Source organism: Siphateles boraxobius, unplaced genomic scaffold, assembly GCF_051911475.1.
Source record: "Siphateles boraxobius isolate OS27281-9 unplaced genomic scaffold, OSU_SipBor_1 15, whole genome shotgun sequence".
Classification (NCBI taxonomy): domain Eukaryota; kingdom Metazoa; phylum Chordata; class Actinopteri; order Cypriniformes; family Leuciscidae; genus Siphateles; species Siphateles boraxobius.
In genome coordinates, this window is record NW_027508755.1 from 2271392 (window position 1) to 2297362 (window position 25971).

Genomic DNA, 25971 nt, shown 5'->3' on the forward strand with positions numbered 1-25971 from the left:
AATTAAGCTTTAATTTACAGATAGCAGCAGCTCAATTCCAGGAAGGATTCTGGAACAAGTCTAACAAAAAGAACCAGTAACTGTGCTTTGTAATTTCAGAAGAAGTGATCAACAGTGTGACATTTGAGTCCATGCCTCTCAACTTAAAATAAACCAACTAACTTCAGCAACCCCCCACAACTGAAGTGAGGGATCAAGGACATGCTGACAATGAGAGAAAGAGTCCATTGCAACGAACGACTCACTGGAGACACCCTGGTGAAAGATGTAATGATTGATGACAAGGTTAACAGAATGATCAAATCATGAATGGAAAAAAAGACAAACTTGACCAGAAACACAGTAATGAGAGGAACTGTGCAAAGAAAAGAGAATCAACAGAGATGAGTACAAGCTCAAACAATAGTCAACATCAACCAACTTTCCTATGATTGGATCTTCAGCCCTTGAATAGATTCAGTAGCAACTTAATAATAACCCCATCAAAACATAAAAATTATTGAAGAGAAAAATATTAACGCAACATAGAAAACAATGATAATGAAAAAAAGAAAAGAAACTAAAATAATGTTAACAATTAATTTAAGAAATTGATATAGCATAATGGGAATTAAGACAATTCATGAAGGAAAAAATTAGAACTAAAAATAACTTTAAAATAAATTAAGGGGTACTCAGATGTAACTTGTCAATACAAGGGTATACTTAATTAATTTAAGGCTACAGTTGAAATTAAAGCAAGTATTAACAAATATTAAATTTTAATTTTAATTGATAAGAATACAATTTGATTCAAAATGCAATTGATTAATTAAAATGATATCAAGAAGTGCTTGATAGAAAGTATAGAAAGTTTATAGACTTACAAGAACTTATTGAAATCCAATAACTAACAGGCCCTTGTGAACAATCTAATGGCACCAGAGGGGGGTCAAGAATAGATATTTAGCATTCACATGAAGGACAGATTGTTGAACCAATGAATACTTTTGAATATTCTCAGTCCAGATGCGCAATGGTTTTAAACCAGTGCGCAAAGGGGGGAGTAAGGAAAGGAATTAAAAATTAAAATGAAGTTAAAATTAAATGCATTTTTGCAAAGTTTTGTGAAATTTGTGCAAAAACAAAGTTAAGAAAAGAACAGCGACAAAAATAGGCCATATGTCAGTATACCAGAAGAACTATTATATCACTTGGTAATGGATTATGTGGACATGATATAGATGGGTAAAAGCAAAGAAATCAGCAGAGGAGGGCAGGAACAGAAATTAAATCTCTGACAGAGAAGTAATCCTTAGATTGGAAGTCTATCAGAAATAAGATCAGATTATATGTCAACTAAACAGAAGTATTAAAGATTAAAAATAAGTTGCATACGAACACAAGGAAGTTTTAATAATGATTAAGTTATAATGCTAATGGTTTAAAAGGTTGATAGAAAAAATTTTGGATTGTTAGATATAAAGAAAAAGAAATGTACATATAAGGAATATGCAAAAAGTTATTTGCTAGAGTTATTTTTCTAATTGTCTAATGAGTTTATTGAATGACTATTATAAGATAAATGTAACATTGCTCTGAAGCTTTCTTAGTTAGAGTGATTACATGAGACATAATTAGTTTATTCATGATAGTTTATTTAGAAATTAGTAGAAATGGAAGAAAATGTATTCAGTTTAGTCTTGAACTGAGGAGCTACAGTGAGAATAGGAAGCAACACGCGAGATTAAAAAGGTCAAAATGGAATTTATTGTTTAAATTTGGTAATAAAATAGACAGTAAGCGAAATGTATTGCAATTTATTAGATAGGTGTAAAGTGTTCTGTTCACTAAAATTGACTGACTAAAAGATGGATTATTTGAATTTAAGAATTGATATTCTTTCATAAAAAGCGATAGAAATGAGAGTTATGTTTACCCAGCCATATTTTGAATTAATAGTCATATGGATCAAGTAGAACAAAAATGCATAATAAATCAATTAGACTACTATAATAAGCAGATATTTATTATAATGCTTTGTCTGCATTAGGAGAAAAACAATTATGTGAAAAAAGTAGAATGACTTATGTTTGGTGATCAGTGTTGCACTTTTACTGAATAATATTGTGCAGGGAGGAAAATTTAGCGATTACGATTGAGTCAAGAAAAACTTAAGAGCAGAAGTTAAGGAAAACTTAATGAAAAGTCTGGAAAATTATGATTTTCTCAATTAGAGATGTTTTGGAAATGCAGTATTAAAAGTGGGTTATTATTCTGTTGTGTACTTTGTATATTAAGATCACTAGTTGGAAAACCACAGTTAAACGAATGGAAATGCGGAAAAAAGATAATGAAAACTAATTTGAGAGGGCAGCCAAATTGATATTTACAAACCCTGGATGTTGATCCCATTAAATGAGGAATTGAGGATGAAGAAGATGATTGATGAGCCAGACCCTAGAGGATATCTACACCGCAAGAAAACTTTCAATAGTATAAGAGACTTTTATGTTTGACATACTCTACATAACTGTGTCAATAACAGGCAATGCTGAACCAAATGTATAGACACACTTATAACACTGTCTTATTCTTTGGTTTAATTTTGATTAGGGAGAATTCGAGTTTTTTACTTTTTCCATTAAACAAAAAAGAAAGAACAACTAAAAGAAATAAAATGTATGGAAGAAGATGTTTGGCTCGAGTGCTCCTCCGGAGTGTGGTGGCTTAATCTAGTAATTGGTAAGGAGAATGGGTGACTCAGTTGGGTCACTAGGTAGCATAACTGAGGGAGCTGGATTTTGAAACTACACTCTGGAAAAAAGATAGTGAATGTGAGGCTTAATAAGCCTCAGAGGAGGGAATGTAGAAGATTTTATTATTTAGAAAACAAGTAATTTTGCTATATATTTGGACACAATTATTTCTTCTGTCTGTGACTTTGGATTTCCTCTGTGTATGTGAAAGACCTTGAATGGAATGTTGTTTGCTGCAGAAAATTCTATTCTGAGAAGTCACATGGTAAAAGACCTTTACCCAAAACTATCTATAGGGTGTGTTACCTTCTTTGGAAGAAGAAGTATGTATATAACTCTGAACCAAAATGTACTCGGGAGCGCGCACTGGAAGGCCAGAGGGCCAGAGAGCGTTAGAGCGCCGTTCAATGGAACGGGACGGCGTTCGAAAATAAAGTCTAATTATTTCTGGCATCAAAGATCTCTGCGAAGTTATTTTTCAGAAAGATTGAAAACCACAACATTACCATCCCTCCAGCGTGCACATGCAAATGAGCACCCTTCAAACAAAGAGCGATAAACCAAATTCTCTCACTTGCAACTTCCACCTTTCTTATTAGCCGAGCCAACCCGGAGAGGTGGCACCTTTCTGATGCTTTCTATTGCATCTACACCCAACATTTGCTCTCTTGGTTTCTCAGAATGTTCAGGGTGTTGTGCTGTCCTGCGGGGATTTGCTACACTCTTCTGATGGTTTTCAGCTTTCTCTTTCTGCAAATTGCAGAGTTGTATGGTGTGTATAGCGATATGACCCAACACCCAAAAGACTATTAAAACACTCCCACGCAGCCTCCATTCTTCGCGAAAGATAGGTAAAAAACACACATAGGAAACAAAAACCTTGAATAAATTATATACAAACCAATCACAGAGATGCCGATTCGCACAGGACCAGAGGTGTATAAAGTAGAAGTAGAAGTAGAGAAAAAGTAGAAGTCCTGCCATGTGTTTATTCCACCCATGAAATGATTGACAGTTGATTTCAGCTGATTTCTGTCTCCTGGCTGAAAAACTGCTAATAAGCAAATCCAGGTAATTGGAACAAAATACTGAGGAGGACTTTTACTTTCTGAACCTGGACTTTACACCTCTGAAGAGAACAGAAAAAGAGACGAGCAGAAACACAAGAACTACAACTGACTTCAGCCATAGCTTTAGATGAAATCAACTGAAGAGAAAAGAGGACATTAAATCTGAAGATCTCAGCAGAGGAGGATTAAACAACTCCACAAACAGCATTACCAGCTTCACTTATTACTAACCAGACTGACTTTATTTCTGTCAGACGTCTACAGAAGTTCTTATTGAGAATTAACAGAGGTTTAACTCTGTTTCATTTGAAGTCACCATAACAGTGATTAGTGTTTCCATTAGTTGGGCTCTTTACTCTTATTATTTATTTTATCTCTTTTGGCTGCTGTGACAGCAACTTCGCTGCTCTGTCAAGTCCTCGGTGTGTGTGTGTGTGTGTGTGTGTGTGTGTGTGTGTGTGTGTGTGTGTGTGTGTGTGCTCTTTGATACCAATCTTTCATTTGTAAGTCACTTGTCTAGTACATGTAAATCTGCATTTTTACATCTTAAAAATATATCTAAATTGCATCATATGCTCTCAATTAAAAATGCAGAACAATTAGTTCAACCGTTCATGAGCTCAAGGCTAGATTATTGTAATGCTCTACTCGGTGGTTGCCCTGCATGTTTAATAAACAAACTACAGCTGGTCCAAAACACAGCAGCTCGAGTTCTTACCAGAACCAGGAAGTATGGCCATATTAGCCCGGTTCTGTCAACACTGCATTAGCTCCTTATTAAACATCGTATACATTTTAACATATTGCTGATTACTTTCAAAGCACTAAATGCTGTAAACTCGCACTCGGTCGGCCCAATCTCGGGCATTCAAACCAGCACGGAAGGTCTTTAAGTGTTACTGTCTTTTCTAACGGCAAAGTATTTTTGTTAAATTCAATACATTTTCTCATATGTATTAACTCTTTATTTCATCTAACTCCATAAATGAAAAAGGTTTTAATGATATATGTGCATCATTAAGTGTGAGTGAATGTTTTACTATTCTTTTTAAACTCTTGAATGAAAATAATGTCGAAGTCAATTAGAATAATTAAATGTAATAATTTATTATGTCAGGTAAATGTGTCATGGCAATTTCATAATCAGTTCAATTATAATCAATAAAATAACATCAAATGCTCTGGAATAAAGAGAAAAGATGCAAACCCGACATTAGGAAATACATGAATGCTGAGAGTCTCGGGTGCTCTCAACATTCACGGGCTGATCTGAGATACAGAAAGGCCCCAATCCTTTTTCTGCATTCCATTATATAGCAAGAACTCATTTCAAATGTAAACATGAGTTCACAGTGGAAATTCACTTTAATCACTGTCCCAGACTTACTGGGGGCAGCCATTGATTTACATGGAGCTATCTGCTAACAGTGGAAATTTGCATTGAGTTAACACCCTCTGACCACTTGTCTGTAAGACACACCCTTCTGTGTGCAAGATATTTCTAAACCCTTAAGAACTTTGTTACCTTTTGGTTTACTTCTTTGGGTATGGGACATTTGTACCAGTCGCACTGAGACATTTCAAATGATACCAAACATGCATAAAACTGTATGATAATTGCTCAAATTAAAACCATATATATTTTGGATGAATTTCAGATGATTTCAGCATGAGGGATGCTGTAATGCGATAATGAACATGTCGATTATGACTTACAGTTGACTGACTGAAATCTCTTAGATGGTGTGTGACTATGTTCCATATCACAATTGTGAAAGCAAAATGGCCAGGATCAGTGCATGACTCAAGAATTTTCAGAGATTCACATTTATGCACTCTATTTGAACATGGTAAGGAAAATTATAAATATCAAGCTCACAGTATTACACACACTTACGCTGATCCTAACAGAACTGCATTTTTCCATTATACAGGTGATTACAACAGGATCCTGCTTGAAGACAGGTGTTTTATGACCCTATTCCCTGACCCAAACCCCAGACCAGTTACAATGCAGCTCTAGCCAGGACAAGGACACACAATGAAGTGAACTTTGGCCAACTAAAGGGAAGATTTCAGTGTCTGAAAAGCCTGAGGGTTGCACCTGATAGGGCCTGTGACATTTGCCTGTTGCATTTGCCATATTACACAACATTGCCAACATAAAAAATAAATACAAAAAAAAAAAAAAAACCTTCATTAAATGTTTAATAAAAGACAAGACAAATTTGCTTATTTCCTTGAATTTAATTTCAATTGTTCTTTGTAAAGAAAATCCAGTTATCAAGTGTCACGTAGAGGCTGAGGCGGTCGGATCCATTCGCAGATATTTATTAAAGGAGATGACAAACTGAGAACAAGCAGACAAAAACTAAGAAGATGTCAAGGGCAATCCAGAATCGTAGTCAAACACGCAATGGTCAGAGGCAGGCAGCAAAGGTTCACAAAACTATATGAGAGTCCAAGTTCAAACACAAAAGATCAAGTCCAAGCACGGAGAAAAAAAAGAGGTACAAACTAAGACAGAGTTTGGGTAAAACAATACTTCACAAATGGGCACAGAACAGAACAGTCCAGATAAAGGGTTGCTGAGGGTGCACAGGTGAAACTGATGAAACCATAATCAAACATAATGAGTCCATGGTGGAACATAACGCAGGAAGTTGGCTCATGCGGGCACTCCAGCCGCTGATTGTCACATAACCCCCCCTCTAAGGAGCGGCTTCCAGACGCTCCTAAGAGCTCTGGGGGAAGGTCAACGGGGGATGGGATGGAGGGCCAGGTCCGTGGAGAGGCAGGGGACCTGGAGACAGGAGCAAGACCCGGGACCACGGAGAAGCAAGCTTCGCAGGCAGCCCAGGCGGGGCAAGCTTGGCAGGGAACCAGGCCGGAGCACAACAGACAGGAGAACAGGGCGGAGCACACTGAACACGGGAACGGAGTAGATCACACCTAACTGGGCTAGCCGGAAACAGTAATCCAGGAAGCTCAGACGTAGGCAGTAGAGCAAAGGTCCATGTAGATGCCGCCCCCATGGCCCTCTCAGGGTACCTACTAGCAAAGGTCCATGTAGACGCAGCCCCCAAGGCCCTCACAGGGTACCTCCTGCCCCCCCCCCAAAAAATACTTGGGGAAATCCACGGGAGGAAGGTGCTTGAAGGGCGCCGGCAGGGCAAAGCGCAGAGGCGGGGCCGGCAGGGCGAGGCGCAGAGGCGGGACCGGCAGGGCGAGGCGCAGAGGCGGGACCGGCAGGGCGAGGTGCAGAGGCGGGCCCGGAAGGGCGAGGCGCAGAGGCGGGGCCGGCAGGGCGAGGCGCAGAGGCGGGGCCGGAAGGGCGAGGCGCAGAGGCGGGGCCGGAAGGGCGAGGCACAGAGGCGGGGCCGGCAGGGCGAGGAGTCTGGGAACGCCCTCCGGAGCCTGGCGAGCCAAACGAGTCCTCCCTCTCTTCCTTCTGCGACGGCGCTTCACAGGGCTAGATTCACTACTGGACGTACTTGACTCATTAGACTCGGTAGACTCACTTGACACAGTAGACTCGGTAGACTCACTTGACACAGTAGACTCGGTAGACTCACTTGACAGTAGACTCGGTAGACTCACTTGACACAGTAGACTCGGTAGACTCACTTGACACAGTAGACTCGGTAGACTCACTTGACACAGTAGACTCGGTAGACTCACTTGACACATTAGACTCGGTAGACTCACTTGACACAGTAGACTCGGTAGACTCACTTGACACAGTAGACTCGGTAGACTCACTTGACACAGTAGACTTGGTAGACTCACTTGACAGAGTAGACTCGGTAGACTCACTTGACCCCGGCCGGCGGAACCTCCGCGGTCTCCGGATTGGCAAATCCAACAGGACCAGTGCGGAATACGGGCTCGAGTGGGCATACGTGAGTCGCGGGTTTGGTAAGACTGCAGTGAGGAGCTGGCTCGGCCGGATAGGACGGGAACGTGGCTATGGAACAGTCCACGAAGCAAGCCTCAGCAATGTACCGGTCCAGAGTCCAATCGGTAATGTTGCTCGGCATCCATCGAGCAATCCAGTAATCCAGCCCGTTCCGAAACAGGCCTATGAGCTGGATTTCATCGAGCGTTCCGAGATGGCAAATGGAGAGGAAGTCCTTAGCATAGCTTTGGACGGACTGGTTCACTTGAAACATTACCGAGAGATATTCTCTCAGGGCCCGGTTGCTGACGCCTATGGGAGAGACTGCTGGAGCAACTGCTGGTTCCATTTTGCGGTGAGTTGTTCGGTAATCTGCTGGATCCTGATGTGGTGAAGTATTCTGTCACGTAGAGGCTGAGGCGGTCGGATCCATTCGCAGATATTTATTAAAGGAGATGACAAACTGAGAACAAGCAGACAAAAACTAAGAAGATGTCAAGGGCAATCCAGAATCGTAGTCAAACACGCAATGGTCAGAGGCAGGCAGCAAAGGTTCACAAAACTATATGAGAGTCCAAGTTCAAACACAAAAGATCAAGTCCAAGCACGGAGAAACAAGAGGTACAAACTAAGACAGAGTTTGGGTAAAACAATACTTCACAAATGGGCACAGAACAGAACAGTCCAGATAAAGGGTTGCTGAGGGTGCACAGGTGAAACTGATGAAACCATAATCAAACATAATGAGTCCATGGTGGAACATAACGCAGGAAGAGAGTGCCCTCCAGTGGCTCATGCGGGCACTCCAGCCGCTGATTGTCACATCAAGTCATCTTTTGCCTGCAATAAGAGATATTATGCAGGGTCAGCAATAGTACTATTGTTAGTACTGTGTGAAAGTGTATTTGAACTTACTCTGAAGTTTCTTATGAAGCAACTCTATCTCTAGTGCCATTTTTTCTTTAAGTTGTTAAGTTCTTTTTCTCCCCCTAATTTTTGTTTTTTTTCAAAATATTCTATTTTCTGTGGAGGACTCCTATTATATAGGGAACGAATATCACCCTGTGTCATTTGTGAGATGTTCGTGTCACACATGCCTCATGCAACAAATAAAAAGGAAAGTTTGTCTATACACTGCCCACCTCTGTGTGTTTCCTCTGTGCAGACTCTTCTGTAGGCCTTTCTGTACATGTGGACTCCTGCAACTCATATTGCAGTCAGAAATAATAGGCACACAAGTATAAATTAAGTAAAGTTATTTATGCACCTACAGGTAGTCTACTTCCTCCAAAGGACAGTAATCTGAAAGGGTTTCTTCACTGTCCAGTGCAATGGAAACAAATTTGTACAAAGTGTTGCACTTTCTTCCCTTTAGATGTAAAGTTAGAAAAAGTCCACTTACTGCACATGCTTCAGTCAGCACTTGCTTGGGAACAGATAAAAGTGTTGGTGTAAAACTGCACAAAAGAGAAAAACACAATGTCATTACAATGAACTACACTGGGACAAAATGTGATCAATAACTCATGGTGAAACATTTTTACATTAACATAAGTTTATCAGTTTTCACTTTCACAAGTCAAACCAATTTATCATTACTCAAGATTTAAGAGTTGAAATTACTATAACAGCCATTTGGATTATAGGCCTACTTAATTTAATGCAGCAACAAATTCTTTTACAGTGTACTAAGAGAATTTAAATCTCATTTACCAGTAATGAAGGAGTTGCTGCTACTGGGCCTGGATGTGGGTCTGGAAGAGCTGAACGCAGGGATGCCCTTCACAATGGGTCAATTCACATTCAACCCAAGGGCCAGCTCTTCTGCCAGGGTGCAGGACCATCTGTTTTTTTATTCTTTTCTTTTTTTCTCAGCCTTTTTCTTGGTTGCTTTTATAAACAGACAACCATTTATTTAACAGTGCCTTTTTAAAAGAGACAAGTAGGCCTAGTAAAAATTTGACACGAAATTTGACACTTTGACATGACAATGAACAAAGTAATTATGAAATTATTAAAATACAAAAAAAATATACTGTAATAACTAATAAGTTAGAACAAACATCTAACATGGCCACCACAAATGCATTTAATTTGTCTGCTACTTTTTGCCAGCCCTGTCTCCTGGCTTTTGCACACTTTGAGGTGTTCCCTGGCGTTTTAATAAAGATTTCAAATTCAACATAACCTTTGAGCAATAACTTTTGCGCTGTTGAGGAGAAAAACTCAGGGCGCTCTTTGGCCATTGTGAGCAGCCAGTAGGCCTAGGTCTATACACTGCCCACCTCTGTGTGTTTGTCATCACCTCTGATCAATGTTTCTACTATCGATACATATCCTCTTTTAAACCAGCGCATGAACGTGCAATGATCTCAGATAACTCAATCCAGCGATACCAATCCTAAACAACAGGTGTGTTCGAAGAACCCAATTAGTCAGATCATGATTAGCCCGATGATATTATCTTGGATGTCTCATTTGATCTCGGATATTTTAAGCAACGTACGAAGAACGGACTCCTGGCCCCCTGACTGAGCCTGGTTTCTCCAAAACTTTTTTTCTCTACTCTGTCACTGATGGAGTTTTGGTTCCTCGCCACTTTCACCTTTTTAGCCTTTCTTCGCCTTTGTCGCCATTGGCTTTTGGCTTGCTTAATTGGGGACATTTAATTTTATATTTAACAATATTATTATTATTGATTTAGTATTATTATTATTAGCCGTTAGACACTGTTGTTTTCAGTTAAAATCGGCCCCAAGTTAATAACTACTGATCGTTGCGACGGAAGTGAACAAATCAAAACTAACTTTAGCTAGACAATAACTTTATTCTAGTGCTGCTGTGAAGACAAAACAATCTCTGTTACTTTATTTTCCTATTATCACTGTAAAGCTGCTTTGAAACTATCTATATTGTAAAAGCGCTACATTAATGAAAGTGAAAAGAGAAGATGATCAGTACTTGCTGATTATAACATCATCAATCAACATCAGATCATACATTCTCTCACCATAACAAATTATTTTATTAAAATACAGTTTCAGCAGTTAGAGAAAAACTAGAAGAAGAATAGAGTCAAGAGGTGTAATGGTGCCATTAATCCCAAATAAAGGTGCCATTAATCACGATTCTGGGGACTTCAAATAAAACATTCAATGAAACATCAACATCTAAACCTCTGTTAATTCTTAATAATAGCTTGTCTATGTAGATTCATGATGTCTAAAACATCCAGGTAAGAACATTTTCTAACAAACTCTTTATTAAACATCACTGGACTACATAAAAACAAGTTAACAATACGTTTCAGAAAAACTGTGCGTGCTCTTTGGCCATGGTGAGAAGCCAATAGCAGCGTTTCTGATCAATGTTTCTATTATTGATACATATCCCCTTTTAAACCAACTCATGAACACTTAATTATCTCAGTAACTCAATCCAGCAATACCAATCATAAACAACAGTTGTGTTCGAAGAACCTAATTAACCAGATTATGATTAGAAGATGATATCATCTTGGATGTGTCATTTGGTCTCGGATGTATTAAGTGACGTACGAAGAACAGACCCCATATTGACTTTATTTCTGTCAGACATATATAGCAGTTCTTATTGAGAATAAACAGAAGTTTAGATGTTGATGTTTTATAGAAAATAATAAAGTTTATATTCACCACTATAGTGATCAGTGTTTGCTTGAACTGGGCTCTCTGGCTGCTCACACTGTGAGTTTATAAGACACAGTCATAATAGCATAAAAAACAAAGAGAAATTTAGGGAAAAGTCTGTCAAAGATATGATTTAGTGTTATTGGCTTTGTCTTTAAAAAACCCAAGACTTTTATTTTTTTTATGATCAAATATTGATTACTTAAAAGAAGTCTTGTCAAGAAAAACTTTAGGTTGGCTACTATTTTTCTAGCTCCTGCTGCTGTCAATACTTTCTGAAAACATTTTCTCTTTAAGAAATCATTCTGCACTGTTAGATAGCATTATGTAGTTTCATAAGACCTGGGAAACCAGTTTTAACTGTTCTACTGATGTTATTCTGCTAGATATTCCTTCACGCCCTGGTGAAACTAACCAATCCACAAAATTAATGTAATGCATAGCTGATAGAAAAAACTGTATGACTAGTAATATCCTACTGCTTAATTCTGAAAAAAACAGAGATTGTAATTATTGGACAAAACTCTTCCTCACGTAATAACCTAGAATACTGTCTAACACTTGATGGCTGCTCTGTTAAGTCTTCTTCGTCGGTTAGGAACCTGTGTGTGCTCTTTCATACCAATCTTTCATTTGAAAGTCACGTGTCTAGTATCTGTAAAAACGCATTTTTCAAGTCTTTAAAAATATATCTAAATTACGTCATATGCTCTTAATTAAAGATGCAGAACAATTAGTTCAACCGTTCATGCTCTCTCCTGCTTTGCTTCTCTCGTCACGTCTACTGTCTTGTACTTTGAGAGACCCTCGCTACACTGCTCTCCAAAACCAAGAAATTATGGATTTGATCAACTGGTCTCTCAACGCAATTGACACCATCTTCTCGACGAGAAGCTTGGGTTCGGGGGAACCTGACTGCCCTGCCGGGACGTTCGCAGCTGGCTACACGATGGACGCGTGGGAGAAGTGGCGGGTCGTGTGTCTGGCGGCTCTTTCCGTGGAGGACGTTGAAGATATCTACCTATTCGGCACCATGATAACAGGTCTTCTGCTGATTGGATTAGGCATTGCCCTGGTTTACCGAGGAACTAAGGAGACGGTGACAGCTGTCAAAAGCCCCGCAAGGCTGCCCGTGATGATTGAGGCGGTGGGCAGAGCTGTCTGCACTCAGACTGGGTCTATGAACCACAATATGGATAACATCATGGAGAAGCTCACAGCTTTGCAAAGGCAAATGGATCGTTTCAGAGACCAAAACGGACCAGGAGAATAGCCTGCATAAATTGAATGCGGCTACTCGCCCGAAGACCAAACAATCCCAATCTTATCTGTTTCGGCACCCCCCTACCAGCACTGGCCTTGGCCAAGGCCGCTGTTGGAACAACAACTCTCCCGGAAGAGCACTGCAGTGAGCCGCTCTTGCATTCCTTCCCCGACTCCTCAGACACCTGCTGATTGTTGACTCTGCCTGGGACATGATCAAGGTTGTCTCCATGGCAACTTGCTGTGTATCGCTATGACAATCCTGCGGACTGAGGCTCCTAGATTATGGTGCTGGCTAAGCGACTCTCTCCAGGCCTACACACACATGAACTTACACATACACAGATATGCACCTAACCCACACCCCATCCCACGCCTTCGCCGCTTCGTACCCCCAGTCTGACAGGCGGGTCTGTGACCAGCGCCATAATGGCTGCAGGACCGGATGCTGCTTGCCTGGGCTGGACTACCTCCATCCCCCACTCCCCACCATGTTGCAATGTCTTGTTTGTAGAGTGTACTGTTTATGTGCTAATGTTGCTGAGGTGTTTTTTCCTGTTCCCAGACTGTTCTCCTTACAGGAGCATAGTCTGGGGGTCGCCTTTTTTTTCTCCTCACCTCTCCTCATGTCATGCTGTTTTTTTGTTTTTCTCAAGTTGGCGCTGAATATAGCAGCCTCGGTAACACCTTATTACCAAAGCAAATTCCTTGTATGTGCACAACACTACTTGGCAATAAAAAATTCTTGATTCTTGATTCTTGATTCTTGATTCATGACCTCAAGGCTAGATTATTGTAATGCTCTACTGGGTGGTTGCCCTGCATGTTTAATAAATAAACTACAGCTAGTTCAAAATGCAGCCGCTAGAGTTCTTACCAGAACCAGGAAGTATGACTATATCAGCCCGGTTCTGTCAACACTGCATTGGCTCCCTATTAAACATCGTATGCATTTTAAAATATTGCTGATTACTTACAAAGCACTAAATGGTTTAGCTCCGCAGTACTTGAGCGAGCTCTTAACGCATTATAGTCCTTCACGTCTATTGCGATCTCAAAATTCTGGCCAGTAAATAATACCTAGAATATCAAAATCGACTGCTGGCGGTAGATCCTTTTCCTATTTAGCACCAAAACTTTGGAACAATATTCCTAACATTGTCCGGGAAGCAGACACAGTCTGTCAGTACTGATGTACTTGGTAAATCATAAGAAGGATGGCGTCTACGCTAATATTAGTCTCTCTGTTTATCCCGAGCAGTGTTGTAGTCGAGACCTGCTCACTTGAGTCCAAGTCGAGACCGAGACCAGAGAGGTTGGATTACCTAATTTACTTTAATTTACTTAGAGAGATATTGGTTTAAAAAATATTATCAGTTAAGGGCAAAAAGGCCACATTGTAGGTGGTGTTAAGGTAATTTTATTACAATTATGACTTGTCACTTGTCAGTTTTAAGTGCTCTTGTCCACATAACATCATTGTACCACTATATACATCCACATAACATTTCTAGTACACATAACATTACTGTACCACTCTATACTGTAAGTCCACATAACATTTCTAGTACACATAACATTACTGTACCACTCTATACTGTAAGTCCACATAACATTTCTAGTACACATAACATTACTGTACCACATTGTATCTGTATTCATTTTATTATTTAATTCATCGAGAATTTGTTTCCTCAGTGACACTTTTGTCCTACGCTGTAAACAGTAAATATTAAAATAACACAGTTGAGACAAATGTAACGTGACTTTCTGGAAAGCAGGATCACTACAGGTGGATGGCAAGTGGACACAGCGTAAAACAGAAGCGAAAGCGGGTGGGTCACGGGTGTGGGAGAGCACATGGTGGGAGCGCGGGACGAAAAAAATAGTCCCTTGCAGACTTCTACATCGAACTAACTAAGCATTAGCTGTCAAAATGGTGAAATTTTATGAAAATTACAGAATTACAGAAATTGTGAGTTCTTAATCTTACCTTTTTTTGTGCTTTCGCTCCACATGACGATGCAAATTGGAAGTTGTTCCCTTTGCTTCGGTAATTGAAGTACCACAGAATTTACATTACATTTGCAATTTACGTCGCAGAGTGTTTCCTTTTTAAAGTCTTACTGCTTATGAATTCTTTGTGGCTCTTATATGCAAACTGAATAATGGATGATTTAGCAGACCTTTTCAACACATAGTTGAGCTAGAGGTTTATGATATCCTGACCTGACCTGAGTCCTGCTACCTTTGTGCTAACGTTAGTCTCAAGTAATGCTCAGTTGCGCACAAGAAAATCACCATGGACGTGTCAATCAAACATCAATTTAAAGATATATTAACATACAGTAATAATCATGAAAACATTTTTAATTGGACTCGAGTGGACTCGGGAATAAGTCTGAGTCCTAATATGTTCGAGTACGAGTCAATACCAAGTCAAAATGCACACGAGTCCATGACAAAGCCAAGACCAAGACCATTAAAATATGGTCTCGAGACCAAGTCCGAGACAGAGTCCGAGTCTCGAGTGCTACAACACTGATCCCGAGGTTTAGTCCCCTGGATCCAGGCCATATCCAGATCTGATGAAGGATCATCGCATGGACACGAAGACAACACATCCCTGAAGTGCCAGCCTCATCAGCCCTGTGACGGCCTCATGAACACTTCAACAAACTCGTCTCCATACCGGCGTGATGACTCCAACCCCAACCAGATAAACTGGATAATTATTGTGAAAGTTCTGATCCAATCTGACTTCTGACCTATAATGCTGCCTGAATCATACTCATACACTGTTCCCTCGTTGGCCAGAGGAGGACTGGCCCTTTTTTTCTCCATTCTGTCACTGAAGGAGTTTTGGTTCCTTGCCACTGTCCCCTTTTTCGCCTTTCTTCGCCATTGGCTTTTGGCTTAATTGGAAACATTTAATTTTATATTTAACAATATTATTACAACATTATTTTCCTGTTATCTCTGTAAAGCTGCTTTGAAAAAATCTGTATGGTAATAAGCGTAAAAAATATGGTAAAAATCTGTATGGTAAAAATATATAAATAAAGGAGACTTCACTTGACTTGACTGTTATAACTGGCAGCAAATAAATTAAATAAATTCTGTATTATAAATTTATCAAGGCTTGTAACATATTTAAAGATTTGCGTTCTCGAGCTGCCAGACACTGTTGTTGTGTGAATGAGTGGCCGGAGCGAATTTAGAGTTTTCAGTTAAATCGGCCCTAAGTTTATAACTAATTAATTCGTTGTTACGGAAGTGAATAGATCAAAACTGGGCTCTCTGGCTGCTGACACAGTGAGTTTATAAGACACAGTCGTAAAAGCTTAAAAAACCAAGAGAAATTCTGGGAAAAGGCTGTCAAAGATATGTTTTGGTGTTATCGGCTTTGTCTGTTAAGAGAATTACTTTGTTTATGAACAACGTCAACTAGTTAAAAGAAGTTTTCTCAAGATAAACTTTAGGTTGGCTTGAGAAAGCCTAGCCTGAAAGTTTGAAATAGTTTTAAAAGCTTGAGGTAGTTTTCAAGCTGAAAGTTTTGAATGTTTTCATAACTTGTTTTAAAATCTAAAACATTGATGCTTTATGGCATCTCTTACAATTAAAAGCCGTTAACACAAAAGCACAATTGTTAAAACAGCATAAATAATGCTTATTGTGATTGAAATGAACTGCGTGTGCACACATGCGTTTTATAAACAGGCGATACGTCATACTTTGCGAATGCTTGGTAACACATACATGACGTGAAAACATGATGTCCCCGCGCTACAGTCTGCAGCGATGGGTGTCTCGCCACCATAGTACAAAACTCATCCATGACTCCCAGCATGCATTGCGGCATGAAGCTTTTGTTTTTTCACCATTGTTGAGATTCATGTGCTGATTCTTGATGTCTGTGTTTGTCCTGCTCCAGTCAATATTTTCTGAAAACATTTTTTCTTTTTAAGAAATCATTCTGCACTGTTAGATAGCATTATGTAGTTTCATAAGACCTGGGCAACCAGTTTTAACTGTTGTGCTGATGTTATTCTGCTAGATATTTCTTCATGCCCTGGCGAAACTAACCGAACCACACAATGAATGTAATGCATAGCTGATATAAAAAACTGTATGACTAGTAATATCCTACTGCTTAATTCTGAAAAAAACAGAGATTGTAATTATTGGACAAAAATCTTCCTCACGTAATAACCTAGAATACTGTCTAACACTTGATGGCTGCTCTGTCAAGTCTTCGTCGTCGGTTAGGAACCTTGGTGTGCTCTTTCATACCAATCTTTCATTTGAAAGTCACAGACAAAATCTTTATTCATATATGTCAGGAGAGAAAGTTGGACAGATGTTGTATTCATGCCAGTCTATGCGTTTCCGTGTTTCTCCGTGTTTCTCTGCTGTAATACAGAAAGATTGGGCTCAAATACACAACTGAGCGACTTTCAACTGCCTTGTAAGGTAGAAAACATTTTGCTTGTTTAAGAATGAAATGTATACCTAATGCACATGGTACAATCCACTTTCCACATTAAGGAACTATTTCTAGGTGTATACATTAGTGGTATAAAAATGGTACATTTGCATCAGTTGAAACATTCCTTTTCTTGCAAAGAGCATGCCAGCATTGTGAGATAGCGTCGTAACTTCTCTTGGAACAAAGTAGAATCTCAACCATACCCAAATTTTCTGGATGGTATGGAATGTGGAATTTCTGTTTAATACCGATCAATTTCATTGCTTCCTTCATCAGTTTTCCAGTGAAGTGAGTTCCATTGTCAGAATCAATTTCATATGGAAGACCCCAGCCAGGCAAAACTTCTTCCACCATTACTCATTACTCGCTGCCGCTTCAGCAGTGCAAGTTTTCATAGGGAATGCTTCCACCCACCTTGTAAATCTGTCCATGATTACTAGAATGTATTGGTACCCTCCATTCGGTGAGGTCCTGTGAAATCAATTTGGAGATGTGTCCATGGACCTGTTGGTCTGGGTGCATGTGACATTCGCACCTTTACAGATTTTCCCACATTGCTTTCATGCAAATTAAGCATCTCCAACAGTAATCATCAATGTCTCTCATCATTCGTGGCCACCACCAAGTCTCGCTGATTTGAGCTTTCATTGCTTTAGCTCAAGCATGCACTTTTCCATTATACAGTTGCATTACTTCTCTTCTTGTTCCAATAGGCATCACCACTTGTCCTGTTGGAATTCTCCAGATACCTTGATCATCTTCTTTCGCTCCCGCTTTTATCCTTGTTCTTTCTCTTCATCTGTCTCTGTTTGATATTACTGAAGATGGAGCTCAGGATTATCTTTGCTGTTTTCCTTTACCAAGGTAACAGGAGTTAGAGGGAGTAGAGCTGCTTCTAGCTGCTGCATCTGCTGCCGTGTTTCCTTGACTTTCTTTGGACTTGTCAGATTGATGTGATTTTACTTTGATCACGGCTGCTTCTCTCGGTAAGTGACATGATGTAATGAAACAACGAATTATGAAAGCATGTTGTATTTCGCTCTCACTGCTAGTGATAAGACGACGTCTTTTCCACAGGGCAAGGTAGTCATGGACCACACCAAAAGCATAACGACTATCTGTATAGATGTTGAATCGATCTCCTTCCGATAGTTCAAAAGCTTCCGTAAGTGCGCTCAGCTCAGCTACTTGTGCTGAAAATTGCCCAGAAAAAGCTCCTTTCTTCACAACAGTTGCGTCAGCTTCCACTACAGCCCATCCATGTCGTTTTCCATCAACATAGTAACTGGATCCATCGACCCATAACTCCTTGCAAGAGGGATTGGATTGACAGGACCAATACTTTCCTCTTCGACTTGTTTTCCACACTCATGTGGTATTCCCTCATGTGGTTCCAGCATCATTGTTGCAGGGTTAAGAGAAGTGTCTCTGATTATTTCCACTCTCAAATCCTTGTTCAACAAAGTTGCTTCCCATTTTGCTCTCCTCGCGTCAGTTATGGTCTTGATGTTTGTATTGTTCAACAACATCACTATACTGTGTGGAGTGTGCAGTATAATAGTTTGTGCTCCTATCAGATTTTCAACAGCATCCACCGCCCATGTGGCACCATCAAGAGCTTGTATACATCGTGGTTGACCAATCATTGTGACAGGAATCTTTGTGGAAAAGTATCCAACTGGTCTGTATCGATCACCTGGTTTTTGACAAAGTTTTGCTGAGTAGGTCTCAACTCCCACTTTGGTCCACAAATGAAATGGCAATCGTCCATCAGGAAGTCCCAAGGCTGGGGCTGAAGTCAGTTTCACTTTCATAGAAGTAAACGCTTCCTCAGCTTCCGGAGTCCAGTTTATCTGTTCCACACCAGGCTTTCCTCCCTTGTACAGATCGATGAAGGGGCTAGTGATGCTGGCAAAATCAGGTATATACTGATGACAATAGTTGAAAAGTCCCATCACCTTACGCATTCCAACTGTTAGAAGTTTTGGGAGTTGCCGTAATGCCTCTACACGCTCTGTTGTCATTCTCCTTCCCTCGACAGATATTTCTTGGCCCAAGCAGATAACCTTGGTTTTGGCCAGCTGTGTTTTGTCAGGGTTGACTTTGAATCCTCCTTTCCTAAAGGCTTGTAGGACAACATTCAGAGCAAATATATGACTGTTTTCATCTGGGCTTTCAATCAACAAGTCATCAACATAGTAGAGGCAAACACTTCCTGAACTCTCAATTTAATCTTTTTGCTTAAATTACATGTTTGATCTTAGTGTGGTATTATCCCTGCTGTTGTAGCCATCTGACGACTCTTAGTGAATATGAACATGTTCAACAATGGAAAAATGTCCATGGCAATAAGGCTTCCTTGTGTCCATGCAATCTATAGTCTACTCGTGCATTTTAAACTTCATAAGATAATACATCTGATTATGAATAATAAATAAAGAATAATAATACAGATACACAATAATAAATAATGAAATTATATTCAAAGATGAAATTTTAGTCTTCAATATTATTACAACGTTATTTTCCTGTTATCTCTATAAAGCTGCTTTGAAACAATCTGTATTGTAAAAAGAGCTATATAAAAAAGGGGACTTGACTTGACCGTTATAACTGGCAGCACATAAATTAAATTAATTCTGTATTATAAACTTTTCAAGGCTTGTACCTTGGAACCTATTTCAAGGATTGCTTTCTCGAGCCGCCAGACACTGTTGTTGTGTGAATGAGCGGCCGGAGCGAATTAAGAGTTTTCAGTTAAAGCGGCTAGTTTTATAGTTAATAGTTTATAGTTAATAACTAATGATCGTTGTGAATAAATCAAAACTAACTTTAGCTAGACAATAATTTTATTCTAGAGCTGCTGTAAAGCCAAAACAAGCTCTGTTACTTTAATTTCCTATTATCACTGTAAAGCTGCATTGAAACTATCTATATTGTTAAAAGCGCTATATAAATGAATGTGAAAAGAGAAGATGATCAGTACTTGCTGATTATAACATCATCAAGCAACATCTGATCATATTTTCTCTCACTATAACAAATGTATTTTATTAAAAGAGCCCAAATAAAGTGTGCTTTGCCAACATAGTACAAAACTAATTCATGACTCCCAGCAGGCATTGCGGCATGAACCTTTCTTTTGTCACCATTGTTGAGATTCATGTGCTGATTCTTGATGGCTGTGTTTGACTAGCTCCTGTTGCTACTCAAAACTTTCTGAAAACATTTTTTTCTTTTTAAGAAATCATTCTGCACTGTTGGATAGCATTATGTAGTTTCATGAGACCTGGTCAACTAGTTTTCACTGTTGTAAGACTGGAAGATCTCCCAAACTCACACAAGAATCAATATGGTTTTAATGTGAACAATTATCATACAGTTATACATGTTTGATCTCATATTAAATGTCTCAGTGCGACTGGTACAAATGTCTCATTCCCAAAGAAGTAAACCAGAAGGTAATAAAGTTCTTAAGAGTTCAGAAATATCTTGCACACAGAAGGGTGTGTCTTCCAGGAAATTCAATTCAATTCAATTCAATAATTTATTGCCATGTCAACAAGTTGATAGGAATTTGTCTTGGTACAACTCTCAGACATAAATAACCAAAAGGGCAGACATCATAAGTACACCAACAATGTACACCAACAATCCCCAGCAACAATAAGACATTAGACCAGAACCCTACAGACATTCAAAAAGACAATACCCCACGGCAAAGAAAGTGCACAGTGCATACAGTTAATAAGATGATGCTAGCAGTCAGTGCAAATTCAGATATCTGATAGCCAGAGGGAAAGTGCTGTCTCTGAAACGTGATGTGGAAGTCTTAATGCTCCTATATCTTGAGAGTGGTCCGCTATGATGTTTTTAGCTTTTCTGATTATTCTAATGAATATGGCCCTCTGCTCTCAGAAGGTGTTAACAGTGTCCCACTGTTAGCAAATGGTTACCCCAGTAAGCCTGGGACAGCAAGGTAGTTTTCCACTGTGAACCCATATTTACATTTGAAATGAGGTCTGTATATATAATGAGATGCAGCGAGAGCTCTGGGCCTTTTTCTGTATCTCAGATTGGCCCGTGAAGCTGAGAGTTGCGAGACTCTCAGCTTCATGTATTTCCTAGTGTCGGGTTTGCTTCTTTTCTCTTTGTTCTAGAGCATTTGATGTTTTGCATTGATTATCTTTGAATTGATTATGAAATTGTAATGATACATTTACCTGACATAATAAATTGTTATATTTGATTATTCTAATTGACTTGGACATTATGTTCATTCAAGAGTTTAAAACGTAGTAAAACATTCGCTCACATTTAATGATGCACAGATATCATTAAAACCTTTTAATTTATGGAGTCAGATGAAATAACGAGTTAATACATATGACAAAATGTATTGAATTTAACCAAAAATATTTTGCCGCGAGAAAAGACAGTAACACGTTAAGGCCTTCCGTGCTGGTCGGATGCCGGACTTTGGGCCCATCAAGCACGAGCTTACACTGTTATGCTGATGTTATTCTGCTATATATTTCTTTACACCCTGGCAAAACTAACCAATCCACAAAATTAATGTAATGCATAGTTGATATAAAAAACTGTATGACTAGTAATATCCTACTACCTAATTCTGAAAAAACAGAGATTGTAAATATTGGACAAAAAACTTCCTCACGTAATAACCTAGAATACTGTCTAACACAGTATGGCTGCTCCATCAAGTCCTCGTCGTCGGTTAGGAACCTGGGGCTCGTTCTTCGTACGTTGCTTAAAACATCCGAGATCAAATGAGACATCCAAGATGATATCATCGTGCTAATCATGATCCGGCTAATTGGGTTCTTCGAACACACCTGTTGTTTATGATTAGTATCGCTGGATTGAGTTATCTGAGATAATTGCGCGTTCATGCGCTGGGTTAAAAGGGGATATGTATCGATAGTAGAAACAATGATCAGCAACGCTGCTATTGGCTGTTCAGCATGGCCAAAGAACGCGCCCAGTTTTTCTCCCAAGGAGAACAAGAGCTTTTAATGGAAGGTTATGCCGAATTTGAATCTTTAATTAAAACGACAGGGAACACCTCGAAGTCTGCAAAATCCAGGAGAGAGGGCTGGCAAAAAGTAGCAGACAAATTAAATGCGTAAGTGCTGTCCATGGTAGATGTTTCTATCACTTTCTACAGTATGTATTTTTGCATTTTAATAATTTCATATTTATTTTGTTCTTTTATGTCAGAGCCTCCGCGGGACCCACTAGAACATGGGGACAAGTAAAAGTGAAGTACAAGAATATTCTACAAAATGGTAGCCTTTAATTCTTATACTGTCTTTATTTTAAAAAGCCAATTTTTTCCTCTTTTTAAAAGCCACTGTTAAATAATGTGTTTGTCTGTTTATAACAGCCACCAAGAAAAAGGCTGAAAAAAAAAAAACAGGTGGTGGTCCTGCACCACCACAATATACCCCAGCAGAGGAGCTGGCCCTTGGGTTGAATGAAAACCGACCCATTGTGGAGGGCATCCCTGGGGGCAGCTCTTCCTCAGACCCAAAGCCAGGGACCAGTAGCAACAACACCTTTATTACTGGTAGGCTAAATGAGTTTTCAATTCTCTTAGTACACTGTAAAATTATTTGTTGCTGCATTAAATGAAGTATAATCCAAATGGCTTGTACAGTAATTTAAACCGTTTGTGAAAGTGAAAACTTCTAAACTTTTAGTTAATATAAAATATATTGCCATGAGTTATTGATCACATTATATTTTTTACAGTGTAGTTAATTGTAATGACAATTTTTTTTGTTCCCCTCTTTTGTGCAGTTTTACATAATACACCAACACTTTTACCTGTTCCCAAGCAAGTGGTGGCTGAAGCATATGCAGTAAGTTGTGTACTTTTTCTAACTTGCATAAAGGGAAGAAAGTGCAACACTTTGTAATACCCATTTATTTCCATTGCACAGGACAGTGAAGAAACCCTCTCAGATGACTGTCCTTTGGAGGAAGAACCTGTAAGTGCATAAATAACTTTACACTAATTTGTATATACTTATTCTTGTATGTACCTATTCTTTCTGTCTGCAATATGAGTTGCAGGAGTCCACACCTACAGAAAGGCCTACAGAAAGGCCTACAGAAGAGTCTGCACAAAGAACTGATACAGAGGTGGACAGTGTTGTACTTTTACTTTTTACTTTTGTTGCATGAGGCATGTTTTGACCCTTTTTCTTTCACAAAATGACACAGGGTGCCATCCGTTCCCTATATAAACGGCATCTTCAACAAAAAATCGAGTATTTTGACCTGAAAAAACACAAATTAAGAGGAGAAATTGAACTTGACAACTTGAAAAAGAGAAAAATTGCACTAGAGATAGAGTTGCTTCAAAAGGACCTTCAGAGTAAGTGCTAATACATCATTTGACACATAGTAGTATTGCTGACTTTACATAACTATCTCTTATTGCAGGCAAAGGATGACTTGCTGGCTTTTCTTTATAAAGAATTGTTTAAATAAAACTCCAGGAACTAAGCTTTTTTGTCTTGTCTTTTATTACACATTCAAAAATGGTGTTCCACAATTCTGTCCCGTGCAGCTCTGCCACTAGGTTGGTCCAAGTGCACTGGCTGGAGGTCATCATCAGGCTGCACCCCCACCACAGGGGTCCTCTCCTTTCTGATAGTGGCAATGTTATGCAATATGGCACATGCAACAATTATGTCACAGGCCCTGTCAGGTGCAACCCTCAGACCCTTCAGACACTGAAATCTTTCCTTTAGTTGCCCAAAGGTCATTTCAATGCGTGCCCTTGTCCTGGCTAGAGCTGCATTGTAACGGGTTTGTGGTCCAGGGTTTGGGTCAGGGAATGGCGTCATGAAGTACTGCCTGCAGGCATAGCCCCGGTCACCAAGCAGGACCCCGTCAAAATTCCCTGTATAATGGAAAAATGCAGTTTTGTTAGGCTCAGCATAAGTGTGTGTAATACTGTGAGCTTGACATTTATAAGTTCCCTTACCACGTTCAAATAATGTGCATAAATGTGACTCTCTGAAAATTCTTGAGTCATGCACTGATCCTGGCCATTTTGCTTCCACATTTGTTATATGGAACATAGAGTCACACACCATCTAAGAGATTTTAGTCAGTCAACTGCATACTTTTTGATTACATTCATTTTTTTATGTAATATATTACTAATCTGGAATATTATAAATTGTAATAGTAACTTGCCTGCACATTTACACTGTGAACCCCCTTTCGGTTCACAAAATCCCCTTCATTGGGCCCTGGTGGGGCCTTGATGGGGACGTGTGTGCAGTCTATGGCACCAATCACGTTAGGGAAGCCTGAAGGACACATACTGTTAGTCATACTTTTTGGCATGGTCATGATTGCATGTCATTAACAATTATAAATGTACCTGCAATAGCAAAAAAATTCTGCTTTACAACCTGGGGTCTTAAGTGGCTTGGAAATACCACAAAACCCCCTAAAAACTGCTTGAGTGCCAAGTAAACTTTGCGAATGGCACGACAGACAGCACTTTTCACTAAGTTCTCTGCATCTCCAATAGTGTAAAGGAACGTGCCACTCGCAAAGAATCTCAGGGCAATGCACACAGTCTGTGCAGTTGTCAAAGCCCGACTCCTCCGTGTTGAACATTTAATGTGTGGTTCCAGCAAATTAATGATGTAAATAACACCCTCACGAGAAAAACGATATCTCTCAAAAATTACACTGTCGTGCTGCGCTAAAGGATCCTGTCTATCCTGCAATACGCGATTAATTCGAAAAGCTCTGCGAATTATCCTCGCACCTTCCGCAACAGGTTGCTGTCGTAAAAATGGACAAGACATGGCTACGACAGACTTCCCGTAGCACCTCCGCTTATAAAGCCGCAATCTAATCCTGTTTACATGAAATAAGCCTGCTCGCGAGCAGGTTCAAGCTGGCGCACCCGTTGCTATGACAGCAAGTCTAGGATGAGCTTCGAAGAACCAAACGATCCAAGATCATGCCAAATCGGCAACAATCAAATCCAGCTAACTGAGTTAGCGACGTACGAAGAACAAGCCCCTGGTGTCACAGTGTCTGGTTTGTGTTCCCTGGGTTGTCGCTAGAGGTCCTCGTTCTCACAGTGTCTTTCACGTTTGACTTAATTTCCCAGCATTCTGTCTGTCACTTATAAGTTCATTGCACTCAGCTGTTTCCCATCACCTTGTTAGTTCTGTGTGTGTACCCTGTCTGTTTTAATGTTTATCACGGAGTCGTTGTTATTCGTCACTACACTTCTGGGGCCCGTTCTTCGTACGTTGCTTAAAACATCCGACATCAAACGAGACATCCAAGAAGATAATATCATCGTGCTCATCATGATCCGGCTAATTAGGCTCTTCGAACACTCCTGCCGGTTATGATTAGTATAGCTGGATTGAGTTATCTGAGATAATTGCGCGTTCATGCGCTGGGTTAAAAGGGGATATGTATCGATAGTAGAAACATTGATCAGCAACGCTGCTATTGGCTGCTCACCGTGGCCAAAGAGCGCGCTCAGTTTTTTTCTCCACAGGAGAGCAAGAGTTATTGCTTGAAGGATATGCAGAATTTGAAAACTTAATTAAAATGCCAGGGAACACCTCAAAGTGTGCAAAAGCCAAGAGAGAGGGCTGGCAAAACGTAGCAGACAAATTAAGTTTGTAGTTAGATGTTTTTATCACTTATTAAAGTATATATTTTGATATTTCAATAATTTCTAAATAATTAATAACTTTGTTCATTGTAATGTCAGAGTCACCACCCACTACTAGAACATGGGAACAAGTAAAAGTGAAGTACTAGAATA

At 39.6% G+C, this 25971-nt stretch overlaps 2 protein-coding genes and 1 long non-coding RNA gene across 3 annotated transcripts in view; 2 read left to right on the plus strand and 1 right to left on the minus strand.

Annotated features, from left to right (window-relative positions):
• Positions 1 to 25971, minus strand: part of LOC143738614 (5-hydroxytryptamine receptor 3A-like) — a 115821-nt gene that overhangs the window by 35200 nt on the left and 54650 nt on the right. The window lies entirely within an intron of this gene.
• LOC143738620 (uncharacterized) lies at positions 21182 to 23371 on the plus strand. Its single transcript, XM_077230639.1, has 6 exons — positions 21182 to 22272; positions 22368 to 22435; positions 22534 to 22716; positions 22950 to 23011; positions 23093 to 23140; positions 23226 to 23371. The coding sequence occupies exons 1-6, from the start codon at positions 22112 to 22114 to the stop codon at positions 23334 to 23336; spliced, it is 633 nt and encodes a 210-aa protein (XP_077086754.1). The 5' UTR covers positions 21182 to 22111; the 3' UTR covers positions 23337 to 23371.
• LOC143738623 (uncharacterized) lies at positions 23376 to 23660 on the plus strand. Its single transcript, XR_013203925.1, has 2 exons — positions 23376 to 23529; positions 23598 to 23660. It is a non-coding gene; the product is annotated as an uncharacterized LOC143738623 (long non-coding RNA).